General features: G+C 43.4%; 1 protein-coding gene across 4 annotated transcripts in view; it reads left to right on the top strand.

The window, feature by feature from the left end:
• Nucleotides 1-8,175: 8,175 nt before the first annotated feature.
• Nucleotides 8,176-18,499, top strand: part of Sacs (sacsin molecular chaperone) — a 42,209-nt gene continuing 31,885 nt past the window's right edge. For all 4 annotated transcript variants that reach the window (XR_007593593.1, XM_050152206.1, XM_050152203.1 and 1 more), the window contains exons 1-4: nucleotides 8,176-8,307; nucleotides 8,386-8,536; nucleotides 13,434-13,521; nucleotides 18,040-18,125. Coding sequence is in view for 3 of the 4 variants with exons in the window: in XM_050152206.1 (XP_050008163.1) it covers nucleotides 8,297-8,307; nucleotides 8,386-8,536; nucleotides 13,434-13,521; nucleotides 18,040-18,125 (336 nt within the window). In the remaining variant the exon portion in view is untranslated. The remainder of the gene's footprint in view (nucleotides 8,308-8,385; nucleotides 8,537-13,433; nucleotides 13,522-18,039; nucleotides 18,126-18,499) is intronic.

Below are 18,499 nucleotides of genomic sequence, written 5' to 3'. Positions count from 1 at the left end.
TCAGCCTTTCAAGTGCTGGGGTTACATGTGTGAACCATCCTCCCTAGCTGGTATTGGCTATTTTAGGACAAAAAGAGAGAGACTGACTGACTTAACATAACACTAAGTCTCTGGTCCTGACGGGGCTGAGGGGTGGCCTTCCCACAGCTGCCAGGCATGTGAGAAAAATCTTCACTTGCTAGTTTGGCTCTCATTAGGCTGGCGCTTGTACAAGGAGGACCTTCACACAGAATGGACATAGGAAAGTGAGTTCAAGACACCGTGTGTGGCTTGGAGCCCCAAAGCTTCCCTGGGCCCAGCCTCAGGCAGATTGCTATGTGTTTGGGGCCAGCCTGGTTCTACAGAGTGAGTTCCAGGACAGCCAGGCCTGTTACACAGAAAAACCCTATGTGGGGAGTGTATGTCCTGGAATGTGTGTGGACTGCAGCGTTGGCTCTGTCCATCTTGTACATGTTCACCGGGGACCCATCTCCTGTCATCAGGCTTGAACTGTGAGTCTTTACCCCCGACCCCGAATCATCTTCCAGCACATCCTCACTTTATTTTCAAGGTAATAGCCTTGTGCTGACTCATTAACCTGAGGAACAACAATTAGTTCCATGTGTGTCTCTATCTAACCGGTGAGGGGAGAGCTGATGGTTCTCTACCGGTAAGACAGGCTGTGAGACGCCACTTATAAACCCTCAACACTGCATCCCTGGGACACACTCTTCTCTTTATTCCAAACAGAAGATATATGTACATATACTCATGTTTCTTTGTTTTCTGGGCATTTTGTTCTTCCTTGTTCCTTCCCTCTCTCCCCTTTTCCCTCCCTCCTAGTCCTTCCCTCAGCCCTGCAGATTTCCCTAAGGGCCAGTCTGAGGAAGGCATTTTCTCAGTTGAGGTTCCCACTCCCCAGAGGATCCTGACTTGAGGCAAGTTGACAGAAGAATTTGTCCGGTGTACTCTTCTCCTCAAACCTGTCATTCTAACTTCACCAGCCTTCCGACCACCCCCTTCTCATTTGTGGATAGTGACAATCCCTTCCCCACGTTCTCCCATTCCCTCCCGTTTCCCTCCTTCTACCACATTCTTTACCTCCTTAGTCTCTCTTTTCCTTTCTGCCCTTCCATTTCCCTTTTCCCCCTCCCATTTATTCTTCCTTATTTTCTCTGCCCACCTCTCTCAATCTTCCCTTCCTTTCTCTGCCTCACTCCCTCTTCCCCTATCTTCTCCTTTCCCTTCTTCTCTCTCCCTTCTTCCCCCCTCCCCTCTCTTTTTCTACCCCTCCCTTGCTTACTCCGGTCCTGTTTTTCCTGCTTCCCTTTGCCCACATCTTTTCCTTCCCTTCCCTTCTTCCTTATCTTCTCTCCCACCTTTCCCCACGTCTTCCTCTCCTCTTTTTCTATCCCCTTCCTTCTCTTTCCCTACATTTCTTTTCACCCCTTCCCCATTTCTCACATCCCCTTCCCTCCCCTGCCTCCGCCTCTTTTCTTCCCCCTCCATTTCCCTCCTTTTTACCTTCTTTTCTTCCCATTTACACTCTTTCATACACAGCCCCCTCCCCTCCCTCTCTCCTCCCTGCCTTCCCTTTCCACCTTCCCCTTCTTCACTCTCTCGTGTCCTTCCTTCACTTCCCCTAACTTCCATTCTTTCTTTCCTTTTTCTGCCTCCCTTTGTCCTTCCTCCCTTTATCCCCCCCTTTCTCCATTGATATCTTTTTTAATTCTCACATTTGACCTCCACGCTCCCTCTTTTTTCCTTCCTTCCCTACACTCTCCCACCTGCACCTCTCACTTCCCCGCCTTCCTCCCTCTCTCTTCATCTGTTTTTCTCCTCTCCTTTCCTTGACTCTGAGTCTCTTTATCTCTTTCCGTCCATTCCTTACTCCTCTCTTACTTCCCTTCCTTCTTATACATTTCCTTCTCCTCCTTCCCCTCCCTCTCCCTTTCATTCCACATTCCTTCCTTTCTTCCTCCCTCTCTCTTCCTCCTTCCATCTCTCCCTTCCTCCCTCCCTGTGATTTCCCCCTTCTTCCTTCCCCACTTTCTTTCCTCTCTTCTCTTTCACTTCTTTTCAATGGCTTTCCCTACATCCCTTCACCGTTCTATCTTTTCACTTTTTTCTTCCTTCTTTCCTCCCCACTCCCATCCTTTCTTTCCTCTCATTTATCTCCTTCCTCTTCCCATTTCCCCATTCTTCTTCCTCCCACTTCCCCAACTTCCTTCTCCCATTTCATTCCCTACCACCCCATTTTCCCTTCACCCCCTTTACGTTCCCTTCTCGCTCACTCTCCCTTCCCTCTTCCTTCCATATTTCTCTTGTTTTCATCTCTTCTTTCATCCCCTTTTTGTTCCCTATTGCCACTCCACATCTTCCACCTAATTCCCCCCTATTTCTTCTATTTAAATTTTATTGTTGATATTGTAATTACAACATTTCCCCTTCCCTTTACTTCCCCCACACTCTTCCATGTACCCCTCCCCACTCTCCTGCAGATTCGTGGTCTCGTTTTTCAGTGTTATTACATGCACATATGTATATGTACATACATGTATATTTCTGAATGTAATCTGTCGAGTCCACATAACGCTACTTGTATGCATGTTTTCAGGGCTGACTGCTTGACACTGGACAACCCATTGGTACCATCCTCTCTGGGGCAGATGGCATCCCCACGCCTAGCTTTTCTCAGTTTCCTGTAGTTCTTTGTGCAGGGCTGAGGCCCCTGGGCTTTTCCCTGAGCAGTCATTCTTGTCCCTCTCACATTTGGGTGGTCACGATGGTGAGGCTTTGCGGCTGGGCCTTCTGAAGTTCCTAGGAGACACAATCTCACAGCCAAGTCTTTGATTCCCCGGCTCTTACAATCCTTCTGCTGCCCTCTTTCACATGGTGATGTTCCCTGAGCCTTGGCTGCGGGAGTGTCTTTGTAAATGTATCTGCTGGGACTAGGTTCCATATCTCTACATATTGATTGTTGTGGTTTTCTGTAAGAATCTCTGTCTGAGAAGTTTCCTTGATGAGAGGCGAAGACTACACTGATCCGTGGGTAGACAGACAAATATTTAGGTTGTTGTTAGGGATTGTGTTGGATTAGTAAATTAGGGGTTGTAGACTCTCCTAGCACTGAAGAGTAAACTAGGTTTCCAGAACCAGGTATGGTACCCATCTTGTGGAGCAGCCTTGCGTCCAAATAGAGAGCTGTTGGTATATACCAAGGTGTGCATGCCACCACTGCAGCACTGCTGATGGTCATCAGTGTGGTTCATAGGCGTCGCAGCGGAGTAGGATTGTTGGTTGTTTCCTCTTTGGAAGCTTGCATGGCATCTTTTGGTACCACAAAAGCCATTTCTTAGGGACCCCTTCTTTCTTTCTAACCCCCCATTTCCACTTGTTTTTCTTCCTTCTTTCCTCAACTTCTCCCTCCCTTCTTCCCCTTCCTCCCTTCCTCCCTTCCTCTTCCTTTTCCTCATTTCCTTATTCCACTTTTCCCTCTCCCTTTTCACCCCCTTTCCCGTCCTCTCCTTCCCTCTCCCCTTTCCAATCTCTCTAACTCCCCTCTTTCTTCTCCTTTCCCCTTCTCCCTTCCTCTCCATTTTCCTCAATTTCTTTCATGCCCGTCTCCATTCCTTCTCATTTATCTCTCTTCCCTCGCTTCTTTCTTTCCCCTTCCTTTCTTCTGCCTCTTTGCCTCCCTGCCTTCCTCCCTCCTGCACTCTTGGCTTTCCTTCCTAATTTATTCCTTTCATTCCTGCCTTCTCTTCCAGTCTCTCCCTCCCTTTCTCTTCCTCCTTTCTCCTTCTTTCCCATAACCGCCTTCTCGTGCTTTTCTTTCTTGCCCTTTTCTGATCCTTGGAGAGCCAGTCATAAAACAATATTCCTCTGTGGTCTCCAGGTTCCTGCCTCGAATTCTTGCCTTCCTTTGTGACATTCTGTAAGCGAAATAAACCATTTCCTCCCCACGTTGCTTTTGATCATGGTGTTTTATCTTAATAGTGGAAATCTGACTAAGACAGGTATCAAGTAAAAATCTGATCATGTGACAAGAAAGGAACAGATTTGGGAAGAAAGCAGACGTGACTTGTCGGGGAGGAAGTGATGACATGACCATTGCAAACATGAAGAAGTGTCATCTATGGGGGGTCTCTGGGTCCCTTTCTTATGCACGAAGCTGTGCCACCTCTGTTTCCTTCATTTTCTTCAGGTCTCTAATTAAAGGCTCATCTCAGAGTGGAGCACGTCAGCCACTCACCTTCGTCGCTGACTGCCTTAAATGGTGTCTCCTGTCCCCTGACATCACAGGGAGGGTCTATCTATCACTCGCCTACTTGCCTATTGTTTCTCTTCCTTCCTTGGGATGTAAGCAGAAAACTAGCAGCTTTAGTTACTGTCATTGGTTATTAAAATAAGGATTTCCAGGATCCCCATTAGCCTTACTCTCTCCTGCTTGGGAGGAGCTTGCAGGATGAAGTCGGGCCTGGGCCCCCTCTTGTCTTTACTGAGTCCAAGCTGCATGATTTTCATGTGTGAAAATCATCTCACCCTTTAAATCTGTGGAGATCATCTCCAAAGATGGATCCCTTCAGTAGCATGTGCATTGTCCATGTCCATGTGTGCACACGGGCCTGTGTGACTGGATTCCCTCAGTAGCATGTGCATTGTCCATGTGTGTACACATGGAAGCCTATGTGCCTTTTTTGTCTCCTCCTCTCTCTCTCCTCCTCCTCCTCCTCTTCCTCTTCCACGTCTTCCTTTCACTCCTCCTCCCCCCCTTTTTGGGACAGGGTTTCTTCAATGAGTCTGGAGCTCACTGACTGTCGAGATTGGTTGAGCAGTAACAGAGATCTGTCTATCTCCCACCCAGCTCCTAAACCCCCCACAAACGCAGGGACTGCAGACACCAGTGTGCAGGGTAGGAAACTTAATTCAGTCCTTCATGCGTACATGGCAAGCACTTTACCCACCGAACAATCTTCGTTCTCCCAACTCATCTACATTGATGGCTTCTGTCAAACTGGTCGTCATTTATTTAGGTAGCACACATCCTTGCAAGGGGTGATGGTAGCACTCAGGAGGCAGAGGGACAGCAACAAGTTCAAGGGTGTCTTGGTCTATGCAGTCAGTTCCAGCCAGCCAGGGGTACATGGGGAGACGGTCTCAGATAAATAAAAGTGAAGAAATAATAAATCCCTTGAACATTTAGGAAATAGGATCAAACCCCCTATGGAACCGGCTTTTCTCTTTGCCTGGTAGAATCATGGCTCTCCTGTTGGTATTTTGCCGCTCTGTCCTACTCACATGCCAGCGGTTCATTTAACTTTGCAATCTTTGTACTTCATTGCTACCTGGCAGTCGGTATGTACTATGACGTGTGTCCCTGTGAGATGACTCATGTCACTGCCCTGCTGCCTGCCTTTGTTTGCTAGTTCCAAATGTTGGCAGCTGGTCTATCAACTTCTTTAGTGTTTCTGTGCTTTTCAGAAATATGGGAAAGGAAAGAAAGATACAGTTTAGCTAAATACATGTCCGCATATCCTATCCTAGCACTCAGGAGGCCGAGGTGGGAGGGTCCTGACATTTCAAGACCCCCTTGTGCCTTGTACTTTGTCTCAGAAAACAAAATAGTAAAATACTATATTTTATTATTATTATTATTATTATTGTTGTTGTTGTTGTTGTTGTTGTTGTTGTTGTTGTTTGAGACAGGGTTTCTCTCTGTAACAGCCCTAACTGTTCTGGAACTCACTACATAGAGAAGTTTGGCTCCGAACACATAGAAATACATTTGCCTCTAACTCCTGAGTGCTGGGATTAAAAGTGTGTGCCCCCACTGCCGAGAGCTGGGATTAAAGGTGTGTGCCACCACTGCCCAGCAGTGCTATATTTTAATATGGTGGTGCATATAGCTTAAGATTTACCTTCTGAATCATTTTGAATTGTGCAGTTCCATGGTATTACAGCCCTGATATTATGTAACCACCAGCATGGTCATGTCCAGAATGCTATCTGGTAAAATTGAAACTGTGTCTACTCAAACAGTTGTTTAGATACTTTGTTTCATTCTCTGGACCTCCTTGTCATTCCGGAGTGTGTCCAGTTGGGATACAGCTTTTCAGTACTATCTGAAGAAGCTAGTGATTCCTCAGTCTACAGTGCTAGCTCTGACACCTCTCTGAGCTCTAGATCTGCAATTCCCGTGAGTAAAACCATTATGAGGTGTAGCCCCAAGGCACTCTGCCTACATGTTCAGGCTGCCTCTGACCGGCATCCTTGCAGGCTGACTGTACTTCTTGTGGCATGCCTGGTGGCTGAGGTCATTCTATCCTTTCAGGATGTCCACTCCATGTCTGCATTCTATTGTTACCACATCCTCTTGGTACCCAGGGAAGGAGCATATGGGAAGGCAGAAGAATAGAAGGTGGACCCTAATTCTGAAGTCTTTTATCCTGAAGGCTTGTCCTGGGGTCTGGGTGGTGACCTGTTACAACTGATGAGCATGGTGCTTGGGAGAGAGGAGGGATGGAGGGAGAAGAAGAAATCTCCATAGACAAAAACCCTTATTGTTTTTCTATTTGTCGATAACCCAGTGCATTCACATGTACAGGGTTATCTAACTTAAAAATCAAATATTTGGCCATTGGGGTTTCTTGGCAGGATCTTTATGATGTGAGTGTAGTTTTCTCTAGTTGATGAACCTAACTTCTTCCAATAGCAAAAGGCAATCTTGACGGACATCACTGTCTCCCTTAGCTTTATTAATAACTGGACAGTTCTCAGGGTAGTCTGTGTTTTTACTTCTGATGATGAATTCTGACTATATTGAGAGGAGTGAAGAGAAGTGGTGATGTCACTTTTTAGGCTTAACTCTAAAATAGAGCTCTTATTCTGGTGAGAATATTTCAAATAACAATCACCCTTTAACTATTTCACCATGTAGCTTTGGGCTTGCTGTAACAGAGGAGGGCTTTGATTTTGCAATTTTCATCAGGATCTGTGAGAATAAGTGGAAGGAGGCACCTGATACTCACTGATGAAGCCTTCCTCACTTTTTAATTTCAAGGCGACTTAAGTTAAAGCTGTGGGGTGACCCTATTATGCCACTCCATTCCTAGTTCTACAGAGTTGCAGATGTGACAGGGTGGGGGGAGACTTATCCCATCGAGTGTAAGAAAATGCAACCCAAATGAGGTACATTTGCTGTTAAAATATCTTATGTGTAGCCTCTTGTATAGCTTCTGGCTCTCTTGCCTCCAGCAAATCTAATGTATGAATCTCTGCCCCTCCCCCTTTGGTTTTTGAGTCAGCCTCGCAGACAGCACAGGCTTACTTCAAAATCACGGGTATCCTCCTGCCTCAGCTTCCCTAGTGCCAGGTTTACAGCGATGATTGTCTCCACGTCTGAAGCGTTCATCCTACTTCTGGTCTCACTAACGAACAGGAAAAACGATATTGCAATTCGGCGTCTCCCTCTTGTTTGGAGATGAGACTCTTGAGTAGAGACACTTAAGAGTTGAAGGCCTAGGCCCTAGAAATGTTTGCACCTCACAGATTTAACTCCAGCCAAGGCAATACACCTCTTTTCCTGCAAATTTCAGAGTTTTAAATCCCCGCAGAAGGGGGCCGGGCAGAACTGGGCGGGGCCTGGCATGTGGGCGGGGCGGAAGACTCATTTAACCTTCCAGGTTGGACAGGGCAGGATGGGGCATAGCCTGTGGGGTCGTGCAGCTGTTCAGTGGGGTTGGGCTAGGTAGGGGCAGGCAGCTCTTCAGCTGTCCGGTTCTGTGTGTCGTGGGCTCGGGAGGGAGCCGGTGGGGTCGTTCCTTAAGAGACAGGCCTGGGGGAGAGGGCGGGACAGAGGCGGGGCCCAAGGTTCCTTTGAAGGGCTGAAGGCTAAGCTCCCGGGGGGGCGTGGCTTGGCGGAGGGCGCGGGGCGGTCCTTAGCCATCCAGGAGAGGGGCGGATCCGGGGCGGGGCCTGGGGCTCAGAGGAGAACAGTAGCGGCCCTCAGGGCGCGTCTGGAAAGGCGTAGCCCGCGGAGGAGCCGCTCTCCAGCTAACGGTCCTGGGGCTGCGCGTGCCCGCGGGCGACGCCCGCCCGGCCCTTTGCGTCGGGAGCGCGCGGCCGTGCCGGGGCTCGCTCCTCCTCCGCAGCGGCGCCTTCCTCTGCCTCTTCTGCGGGCTGCGGCAGAGCGCTGCGGCGGCGCCGGCCTACGCCATGAGGATCCCCGCGTCAGGGCCAGCGGCGGGCCTCTCGGAGCGGCTGGGCTGGGCGTGAGGCGGCGGCGGCGGCGGCCTGCGGGCCTGGGGAGCCCGCCATGGGGGACAGGTGACGAGACCCCGGGTGGGAGGGCGGGCCGGCTGGCCCGCGCGCGAACCCCGCTGACCATCCCTTTGCCTGGCGCAGGTGGGTCCGCGTGACCGTGCTCCGCGGCTGCGTGGGCTGCAGGACCGTGGCGGTGCCGGCGACCGCAACCGCGCGGGACCTCAAGGAGCGCATCTTCGCCGAGACCGGCTTCCCGGTGGCGGAGCAGCGGCTGTGGCGCGGAGACCGGGAGGTAGGTCGGCTCCGGGCCTGCCCCGGGGAGATAGATGGGCGCCGCCGTCGCGTGCTGGCGGCAGGAAACTCAGGGGCTCCTGTCTGTCGCGGAAGACTGATGCTCGGATGATTCATTCGAGCTTTGCAGATAGCTGGGGCAGAACGGCAGGAGCATGCGCCTGCCGGTAGTAGTGGGTTTTGTTTGTTTTCCATTTACGGTTCCAGATTCGTGAATCTTCACTGCCTAAGACGAACGTTTTTTGATGGGCATTGTGAACAGAGGCGTTTTAAAAATCTCAGACATCACCATTCTGATTCATCACTCGTTTATTTCAGGCCCTAAATTGAACAAGAATGCTGTTTTAAAAACAGCCTGTTCTGGAGCCCTTCCCAGCCCCTTGTGGTTCTGGGGCTGAGACTTATGGTTTTGCACGTGCTGGGCAAGTACTCTCCACTAATTTCTGTGAATCACGGAAATCTACAGCTGAAAAGGGACTTCAGACATTAATACCCATACTGCTGTTTTGAGGAGAAAACCTAAAACTTCTGAAGTGCCAATGAATGTCTTAGTAGACCACAATTTTGGAAAATAGCAACATTTCACATATCCTCTTAGATGATGGGACAAATCCTGGAGTTTCCTTGAATGGGAAATTTAAATGACGTTTTATTGAAAATGATCTTATTCTTTATAACTCTAATATCTTACCTCTCTTATTCGGTAAAGAACAGCATGTCCAGGACTTAAAGAGTTGAATGAAATTACTTGAGCGACACCGATGACATTTCTAGTTGGATTTCCGTACTGCTCAATTCATTGCTCTCCAGTGTGGTCTTGACTTTTTATATACCTGGGTCAGTTTTCTGATTTCCTATACACGTAAACAGATTTCCGGTGAACCTGTTTTTATGCACCTGTACTTTCCCCAGGGTGTTCGCTGCCTCTCGCACACACTGGCTTGCCCAGAGAGTTGAGGCGGAATCAAAAAGAGACACTCACCATTATTGCCTTCTTTTTCTGTCACCTCCATGCCTTGCCCACCTTACTCCTGCTTCTCCTTTGTCATTCTGTTCCCTAGATGCATTTAGTCCAATGACTCAGTTGTAGCTCTTGCCATTGGAAGTGTCTCTGAGGTGCCTTTGAAAAGCTCAGATTTGGGGTGCTTGGTGGAAGAAGTGGTCATATTGTTTGGGTTGGGTGGTTAGGAGGGTGAAGGAGATCTGTGTCTATCACTGATTGGTTTTGAGGTCATAGGGTTCTAGTCTACTGCTGTGAAGGTGAAGTTGAAAGCATGGGGAGGCAGTGAGATGCCTCAGTGCTGTGCAAGCCTACTACTGAATTTAATTCTGGAAACCCTTGCAAAGGTCAGAGGAGAGAAGGATCTCTACAGAGTTGTCCTCTGACCTCCACACATGCGCTCCTGTCTCTGTCCTCTCTCTGTGTGTCTCTTTCTCGCTCTCTCACACACACACCACAAATAATTGAATCAAAGGATATATAGGACACTCTGTAAAGGAGAGAATTGTGGCACCTTCATGGGGGTTGCCTAAGACCATCTGCATATCAGATACATTACAGTTTGTAACAGTAGCAAAATTAGTTATGAAGTAGCAACAAAAATAATTTTATGAGGAACTGTATTAAAGGGAAGGTTGAGAACCTAAAGGATGGACAGTGGGTATAGAATAAGGCAAAAGGCTTACAGAGCATGTTTTTAAGTCTGCAGTCAGACCAGGAGACCAAGGTTTCCTTAGTGGATGACTGGCAGCTTGTTCTGGAAGAGATGTGACAACAGTCAGTTTGCTTTTGTGTGTGGTTCTGCTGATGCTAAGACATAGAAGCCACAGGGAAAATGCAAGTAACGGAGAAGTGGGTGACCCAGATCCTGCTTGCCATGTGTATGCCGCTAGAGCCAAGCCGTGTGTGTGTTAGTTTCTGCTTTCACCTCTAGTCTAGCCAGTTCTAAGGTGTGTGGCTCTAAAGAAAGTCAGCTCCCAGCTGCAGATCTGAAACAGAGAGAGGTCGGTGTTGAAGACAGAATTCTAGGCTGTGGCCGATAGTTAGTACCTCTCCCTTTCTGTATTTGGAAAGTGTTGGAAGAGAACTACTGAGCTCCTGTGTCCTGTTCTGTGCCCTCCACTCCCTGCTCTCCTCCAGACACTGTTCTCTGACCTCTATACCTACAACCTCCTTTAGTGCTCAAAAGAAGCATTGTGTGTTGGCATTCATTCCACAGGTGGAGTTTACCTTTCAGTCCCATGCTGCTCAGGACTTTTTAGATTGACATTACTAAATTCTGAATATTTCAGGGTGAGCAGCGGGTCATACTAGATAGTAGATGGTGATTTAGCTTTTCTGTCTTTTAATTCATCACAAATATGTCCCCCTCCAATACCCCATTCACTAAACCCCAACTTTTGACTCTTGAGCATCTCCCTATGTCTTTGACACTGAAAAAAGGAAATGCTGGGTGATCTGCTGAACAGTTATATTGTCATAGTGTTTAATAATTTGGATAGAGTTACTGTTTGCTGTTAATTGAAGATGCATGTCTCTGAGGTTTGTAAGGGAGAATGAGGCTGACAAGACCAAGATTCTGATGATTTTATAATCGTTTTTAAAAACAATGAATAGGGGACGTATTACATATGGGAGGAGAACAGGGACCTTTCTTTGGTTAGTTGTAGTGCCCAGGAGAGAAGGGGAGAGGGCCTGTACAAGCCACCAGATCATGGCACACTCCATAGGAGATAGTGCTGCTGGGGACATCTCTACTGTCTGACTGCTCTTTAGGAGAATCAATAAAGTCTACCAGACTGTCTGTTGTCAGACTCTCAGTTATTCTGGCTAACCTAATGTCCTTAGGTTATTAGATGTCTAGTTTCTTGTAATTGATTGTCTTGGAAACCTGGAAACTTCCTATGTTTCCTTCCTTTGCCCTACCATTTTATTCTTTCAGTGCACCTTAATGGTCGATCCTTAACTGGACTGATGATCATTGATTTATGTATGACTTTCTTTTAGTAATTAGTTAAATGGTTGGTTAACCTGTAGAATGATCATCCATGGATGATGTTATGAATATCCTTATGTCTCTTCTGTGCCTGTATGCCTGACTTTCTCCTTCATGTCTGTGTATCTTCTGCTGTCTTTTTGTTATCTTAATAGTTCTATAAATGTGTGTATATGTATATGTTTGTATTTCATATGTATGTGTAACCTAAATACATTACCCAAATAATATTCCATTTACTTTTGTTGGTTATGCCCATTATAAAGAGTTTATCATTCTTCATGTAATAAGCTGGATAGCTTTCTTCACTCAATATTTTATTATTAATATACATCTAAATTATATATATAACTTAGCTGTTCAGTATTCATTAATGTGTGATATTTTGCTATTCAAATACATTATAGTATTTGGATTATTTCTAAGGACTTTTTTTTTTTGCTAGTGACAGTCAATGTTCTCATCTATGTTTCTTTTTCTTTTTTCTTTCTTTCTCCTTTTTTTAAAAAAGCTTTTCATGACAGGGTTTCTCTGTGTAACAGTTCTGGCTGTCCTGGAACTCTCTTTGTAGACCAGGGTGGACTTGAACTCACTGAGATCCACCTGCCTCTGCCTCCCAAGTGTTGGATTAAAGGCAAGCGCCACCACTGCCTGACTAGCCCGTTTATGTTTCTTTAAGCACCTGTGCAATACGTGCACTAGTTTTCAAAGATAGTTCCCAGGTTCAGCACATGTGTGATGTGAACATGTTTTATAACCAAGGCCATTAGCGGTACATCCAACGAGAGGAGCAGAAGGATTACATACAGAAAGTAAGGAGATCGAATGGGAGAGGGTTATTAAAACCTGGATGACAGGAGAAGCTGCTGCAGGGAGTGGAGAAATACAGTTAGATTGGAGAAACTGGAGATTATGTACTTGAACCTAGAAGTAATTGCGGAGGAGCTTTGGAGAGGGATGTTCCCCTGGAGTGACTGTGAAATAAAGCTGAGGTGGTGCTGGAGGGAAAGCTAGTGAGCTCACCTTTCTCCTCGTTGAGTTTTTGAACATGGAGACAGTTGGCCCTGTCAGTGAAGTGTACCTTAGAAAAGCAGTCCTTCAGGTAAGCTTTGGAGTCAGGTTTGTGATCTTTGAACTGTTGAAAAAGCCCAGGTAGACCATGTCAGTAGATTGAAAGTGGACCCAGACAGAGGGGTCAGCTCTGTGAGTCAGTAATTCATCTTTTACCCACCTTCATTAGAAGCAGGGGCCAAGCACCAAGGCAGTTTTCAGGGAAGTCACAGCTTACTCCTCTCTTGCTGGGGACATCTGTAGTAATGCCTTCCAAAGGAAAACGTGATTCCTTGGGAACATGATTTTGTGGGATACCACTAAAAATAAATAAAAAATGCTGCTGATTCAGGGAAATCTGAATAGATTAATCCCAAGAAAATTTTCATACATATTAATATGTCAAAATTTTTGTCCTTTGATCTGTTACAGTTTCCTGGACTTATGCTATATACCAAATACATATTGATAGCATTGATCAAAAAGATAGTTTTGCTTATGTTAAGGATCTCACATATATCTGAAACTGAATTTAAGATGATTTGGACAAGTAGAATACTTGCCTAACTTGTGAAAGAGGGAAGGAGGAATTGTATGGCAGAGGACAAATAGGTGAATTTTTATTTATAATTATTTAAAGAAAAATTCTAACTTTTAAATTTAAAGTATTTATTACATAAATATTTTAACTAGCATTTTGTCTGTCTTCTGAAACATTCCCTTCAGAGCAACTTATTTCTTGGTGAGAATGGTTACCAAGCGTTACTTGAATGAAAACACTTGAGGGAGGTTTTGAAATGGCAGTACTGGGTGTTGTGTCGCTTCTTACACATTTTCTGTTCTCTGTTTCAGTTACCTGACTGGATCAAGATTGGAGATCTGACTCCCAAAACCTGTCATCTTTTTGTGAACCTTCAATCAAAAGGCTTGAAAGGGGGAGGTATAATATTGGTTTTATCAGAATATACCATAATTCAGTCCATTGAAGATTTTATTTTAATTCAGGCATAGAGGGGAGGACGGTGACTGCCATGAACTAGGAGGAGGATAAAATGTAGAGGTGTTGGTCCAATATGAAATTTAACTATGCAAAACAAATGAGATCCGGAGATCTGCTGCACAGTGAACGGCCCAGTTGTGATGACCAGCACTAGCACTGTACTGTGTACTTAAAGCCTCTAAGAAGAGTGGAGCATGGTGGTGCATGCCTGTAATCTCAGTATATAGGAAGCTGAGGCAGGAGGCTCTTTGGAGTATGAGGCCAGCGTAGCTACTTAGCAATAAATAAATATAAACAAACAAAATTGCTAAGAATGGAGATCTTAAATACTTTTTCACAAAAAGAATAAAGTCAAAGCAAAACGGAGTTAGGAGAAACTTTTGGAGCTGATTGATAGAATAAGGAAGTAATAATGATGTTTGGATAGTTTCATGGGTATATATTGACCTTCAAGTTCATGCATTAAGTTTCTGTAGCTTTTTATATGTACTTCTGTAGTCGGACTTTCCTTTGGGCTGCCAGCTCACAAATAACTACATAGAGACTTATTAATTATGACAGCTCAGCCTATAGCTTAGGCTTGTTCTTAGCCAACTCTTATAACTTAACCCATTTATATTAATCTATATTCTATAATATGGTATTACCTCTGTTTCATCTTGTACCTCCTGTTTCCTCTCTGTGTCTCCCATGCACCTTGAATCTTCTCCTCTTCCTTTCTTTCCCCAGAAATCACACCTATTCCTCCTGCCTAGCTATAGCTGTTCAGCTTTTTATTACACCAATCACAGCAAAATACTTCTTCATACAGTGTATAATTACCCTACAACATTTCTCCCTTTATGTCTAAATAAAAAGGAAAGTTTTAACATAGTAAAACTATATACAATGAAAAGTTATCACGTAAGAATTACATTCACATTGTCCAGTTGATTTGTATTTGGCATATTTGAGAAAATACTCTATTATTTATTTTATCTCGATGAATTTAACTAAACCATTTTATCATAACTTTAATATGGTATTACCATATTAAAACAATCTTTTTAGACCTCAAAACATCTTAGATAAACAACTTATACCTTTTAACTTTATAAACTTTATATCTTTTTGTAAGTTTCTTTTTGGAATTTAGTAACAAGGGAAACTATAAAACTATAACTATTTCGTTTTCAACTCTATCAGAGACCCACAAAGGATATGATATTACCAGAGTAAGAAAGAAGTGTTTCAAAACTATAGAAACAATGGAGACATCTAGCTGCCTAGACAGTTGCCCTAGTTTTCTCTGTATATTGGCACATCCATCTTTGGCCTACAGGCCTAGAATATCTGACAGACTTTTTTATGAAGCAGGAATTTAGAAGGACTGTCATACCTTGTCTTGGTAAAGTTTGGCAGTAACTTTTTTTTTGTCCAATTTGGACAGTATACTTTCAGCTATTGAGGCACGGGCAATTTATTGCCGAGCTGCTAACTTTGCCACAATAAAAGCAAACTCCATATGGAGGTTCTTTGATGCCCGACATCCTTATTTGAAGTAGAGTGGTGCTGCCAGGAACAGATCCATCTCATTGTCATGAAAGCCTTCTATTACTAAAACATCTTAAATGTGATATTCTGTAGGTTTCTGAAGTGTTTAAAGATCATCTGTATATCTAAAATATATCTCTGTATGACCTTGAAAACATACCAAACGTGACTACAAGTTTTATTGTTATAGATGACTAACTACTAACTTACATTTCTTAATTATCCTAATTGACTTATAATAACAGCTTTCAAGGACTAGAACTTTACATTACATTTTTAAATGAACTGCATAGGTATAATACCTTAAACAAGAAAGAAACATATACAGTATAGCAAAAATAACCTTAAATTTGTGTCAATATAAAAATATCTTAAACAAGAGTAGAAACATATATAGGGTATGTTCTAACAAAAACAACCTTAAATTTGTATCAATATATATAAATCCATACCAGTATAAAATATTTAAGACTAGTAATTGATTTTTAGTCTAAAAGTAGATTTAGTAATCTGCCCTTTTTTCCTATCGGTACCCTATCTCCCCTCTTTTCAAAATTAGATTCTTGACTCTAACCTCCCTTGCCTTGTTTCTTTCCTTACCATGATGAGTAACAATTTGCAACCAATCCCCTATACAGTGACAAACACTGAGTGACAGAAAACTACCCAGTCCACCTCTTGGGAATGTAGGCATCGTAGTTTTTAAAATTATTTCCTGTTGCTCGGGGGTAACAGCATCTTCAGGGAACCCTGAGAAAATTGGGATATGGTCAAGTCCTGAGAGAGCTAGCTGTATTGTTTTTTGTTTAGTTTCTGAGTGGTGGGAAAGTATAGAGCTCATCTGAAGTCCTGGCTTAATAGTCTGTGAGGCTGGACCATCTCAGCAGCTTTGAAGTTGTTCTGGATGCAGAATTTTGAGGAAACTGTAACAGAGGCATTCTAAGAGGCTGGATCACTTGGGCTACTTGTCATCATTAGCATCTACTCCCTTTTTCCCCCTGAAAATACATAAACTTTTAAAAAGTAACATATATATATATATGTATATATATATATGTGTGTGTGTGTGTGTGTATTGACACAAGTATAGAATGTGTGGTATGTACAAGTCAGCTACAGATGATTTTTGTGTTATGTTTGAGCTAATGTAAGGCATCTGTTAACTCTGTAAGTTTGTTTGGACTGTATAACCTTCTGTCCATGTACTATGAAAGGATGGCATGTAGTAAGTCATGAGCCAAAGAAATTTATCATGTCTCATCCAGTCTCAGAACTCTTCCCATAGTAGAGGGATCAGCATATATGTCACCTGTCCTGTAGTCCTTTTGGCTTTTATCCTCATGTTGGTAAGCCAAAATCCTCAGGAGTTCTCCCCCAGTCAAATCTGAACTCTATTAACTTTGAAGGAAATCATAACTCATTGTTTCCCGTGGAAACAAAGACATGACTTCTCCCTCAAAGTATTCTTTGTCTTCCATTCTTAAAGTGAAGACATTCTTAAAATATATATTTTGGTTTAATTTAGCAGTTTCAATAATTCAGTGTCTCTCAGAAGCTATTTTTTGTACATTAGCATTTAAAAAATTCAAAGTCAAAAAGTACCATACAGATCCAGCACCTTATATATGTTCCATCTTTACGTGGCTTATCTTTTTTTTGCATTACTTTATTTTTTCTTTAAAGACTTTATTATTTTAAACTACTTTTATGACTGTATATATAATTTTTTTCTATTTTTTTAGCATCTAAATGCATTTTAAAACATATTGTACCTTTATAGAGGTTTTCTGTGTCTGGGCCTGGCTTTACTAAATACCTGCAGCATTCTCTGACAATGTGAGACAAATCTTAAACTGCCTGGTCAGCTGCCACATGACTCACCTTAGCACATGGTGGTAATGAAAAATTCAGTACTTCACCTCATGTGACAGTTTATAGTAAAAACACAGGCATACTAAAAATTTTGTATAGAATTACCTTCAGATTATGGGTAAAAGATATGTATTAAATATACATGGATTTTATTTTTTATCTTAGGTCCTATCCTTAATCTATCTCATTAACTAGTACAAATATTCTAAAGTATGAAGTATGAAATACTCTCTGTCCAGCCTATGGTGATGGTTTCTTTATGTAGGCACTTTTTATTTATTACTTTTTATTTTATATAGATTTTAAAATTGCTTGTTCTTAAGGATTTTTTTTCCTCCATAGTTCTCTTTACACCTTCCTGAAGGTGGCCTGCTCAGTTGGTCTAGAGCAGTATAGGGAACTCTTAGTTATTTTTGTTTGTTTGTTTGTTTGTTTTGAGACAGGGTTTCTCTATGTAACAGCTCTGACTGTCCTGGAATTTTACAGCTCTGGCTGTCCTGGAATTTATTCCCTAGACAAGGCTGGCCTTGAACTCACAGAGACCTACCTACCTCTGCCTTCTAAATTCTGGGATTAATGGTGTGAGCCACCAGTGCCCGGCTAGCTCTTAGTTCTTATTCTAGTCAATCATTGAACTTCAGAACCATCAGAATATCAGTTGAGTTTGAGAGTAATAAGAATGTGGCAATAAGTGCCATTATTTCTGTCTTGTTTTTTAGCATGGGAGCAATAAACAGTACCCGCTATTTAATCCCTTTAGAAGATGGCAGCACCTTTATCCCTCTGTCATGCTGCTTGCTTGCTCTTGAATTAACCTTTTGCGATAGAATATCTTGGAAAAATCCTTTGAAACCTAATGTGTTATTAGTTAAAAACCTTGAGATTTGATAACACTGAATTGGCTTTATTTTCTATTGAGTTGCTTAACCCAATAGATTTTGGTCCTAGGATTCTGCAATGCCATACATGAAATTATGTGACCAAATCACACATAGATGGTGAGTTGTGAAGTTTTGTTTTCCTAAATCTTTTAAAATATATTCTGTATTTTAGGTCGATTTGGTCAAACAACTCCTCCACTTGTTGATTTTCTCAAGGATATTTTAAGAAGATACCCAGAAGGAGGACAGATCCTTAAGGTAGGATATCTGTGGTTTGCTTCCAGAGCAGATAACTCAGTGTTTGCGTTTGATCTAGATTTGATTACCTTGCCTCCACAGCCACAGTGCATAGCTGAATGGAGTAGATTTGAGACTGCAGCTGGCATGAAGGGAGGAGGGCTTGGAGTATAGGACTCCACTAAGCTGCTGTATCTCTTTAAACATGGTATCCTCTAGGAGTGCTTTTGTAGAGCACCTGGTGACATACACCAGCTACTAGCCAAACAACCAGTGGTTCAACAGCCTAACACAGGTCCATGTTAGAGGCCAGGAACACATGCTTGATTGGGCTCTGTGAGAGAGTTTAATAGCATAATTACCTATTTATTTATATTTTACATACTCAAATATAT

Source organism: Alexandromys fortis, unplaced genomic scaffold (genome assembly GCF_014885135.2).
Source record: "Alexandromys fortis isolate MF-2015 unplaced genomic scaffold, M_Fortis_MF-2015_v1.1 scaffold_75, whole genome shotgun sequence".
NCBI classification, from domain to species: domain Eukaryota; kingdom Metazoa; phylum Chordata; class Mammalia; order Rodentia; family Cricetidae; genus Alexandromys; species Alexandromys fortis.
Note: the sequence above shows the minus strand (reverse complement) of the source record. Positions and strands in the feature narration are given on the sequence as shown.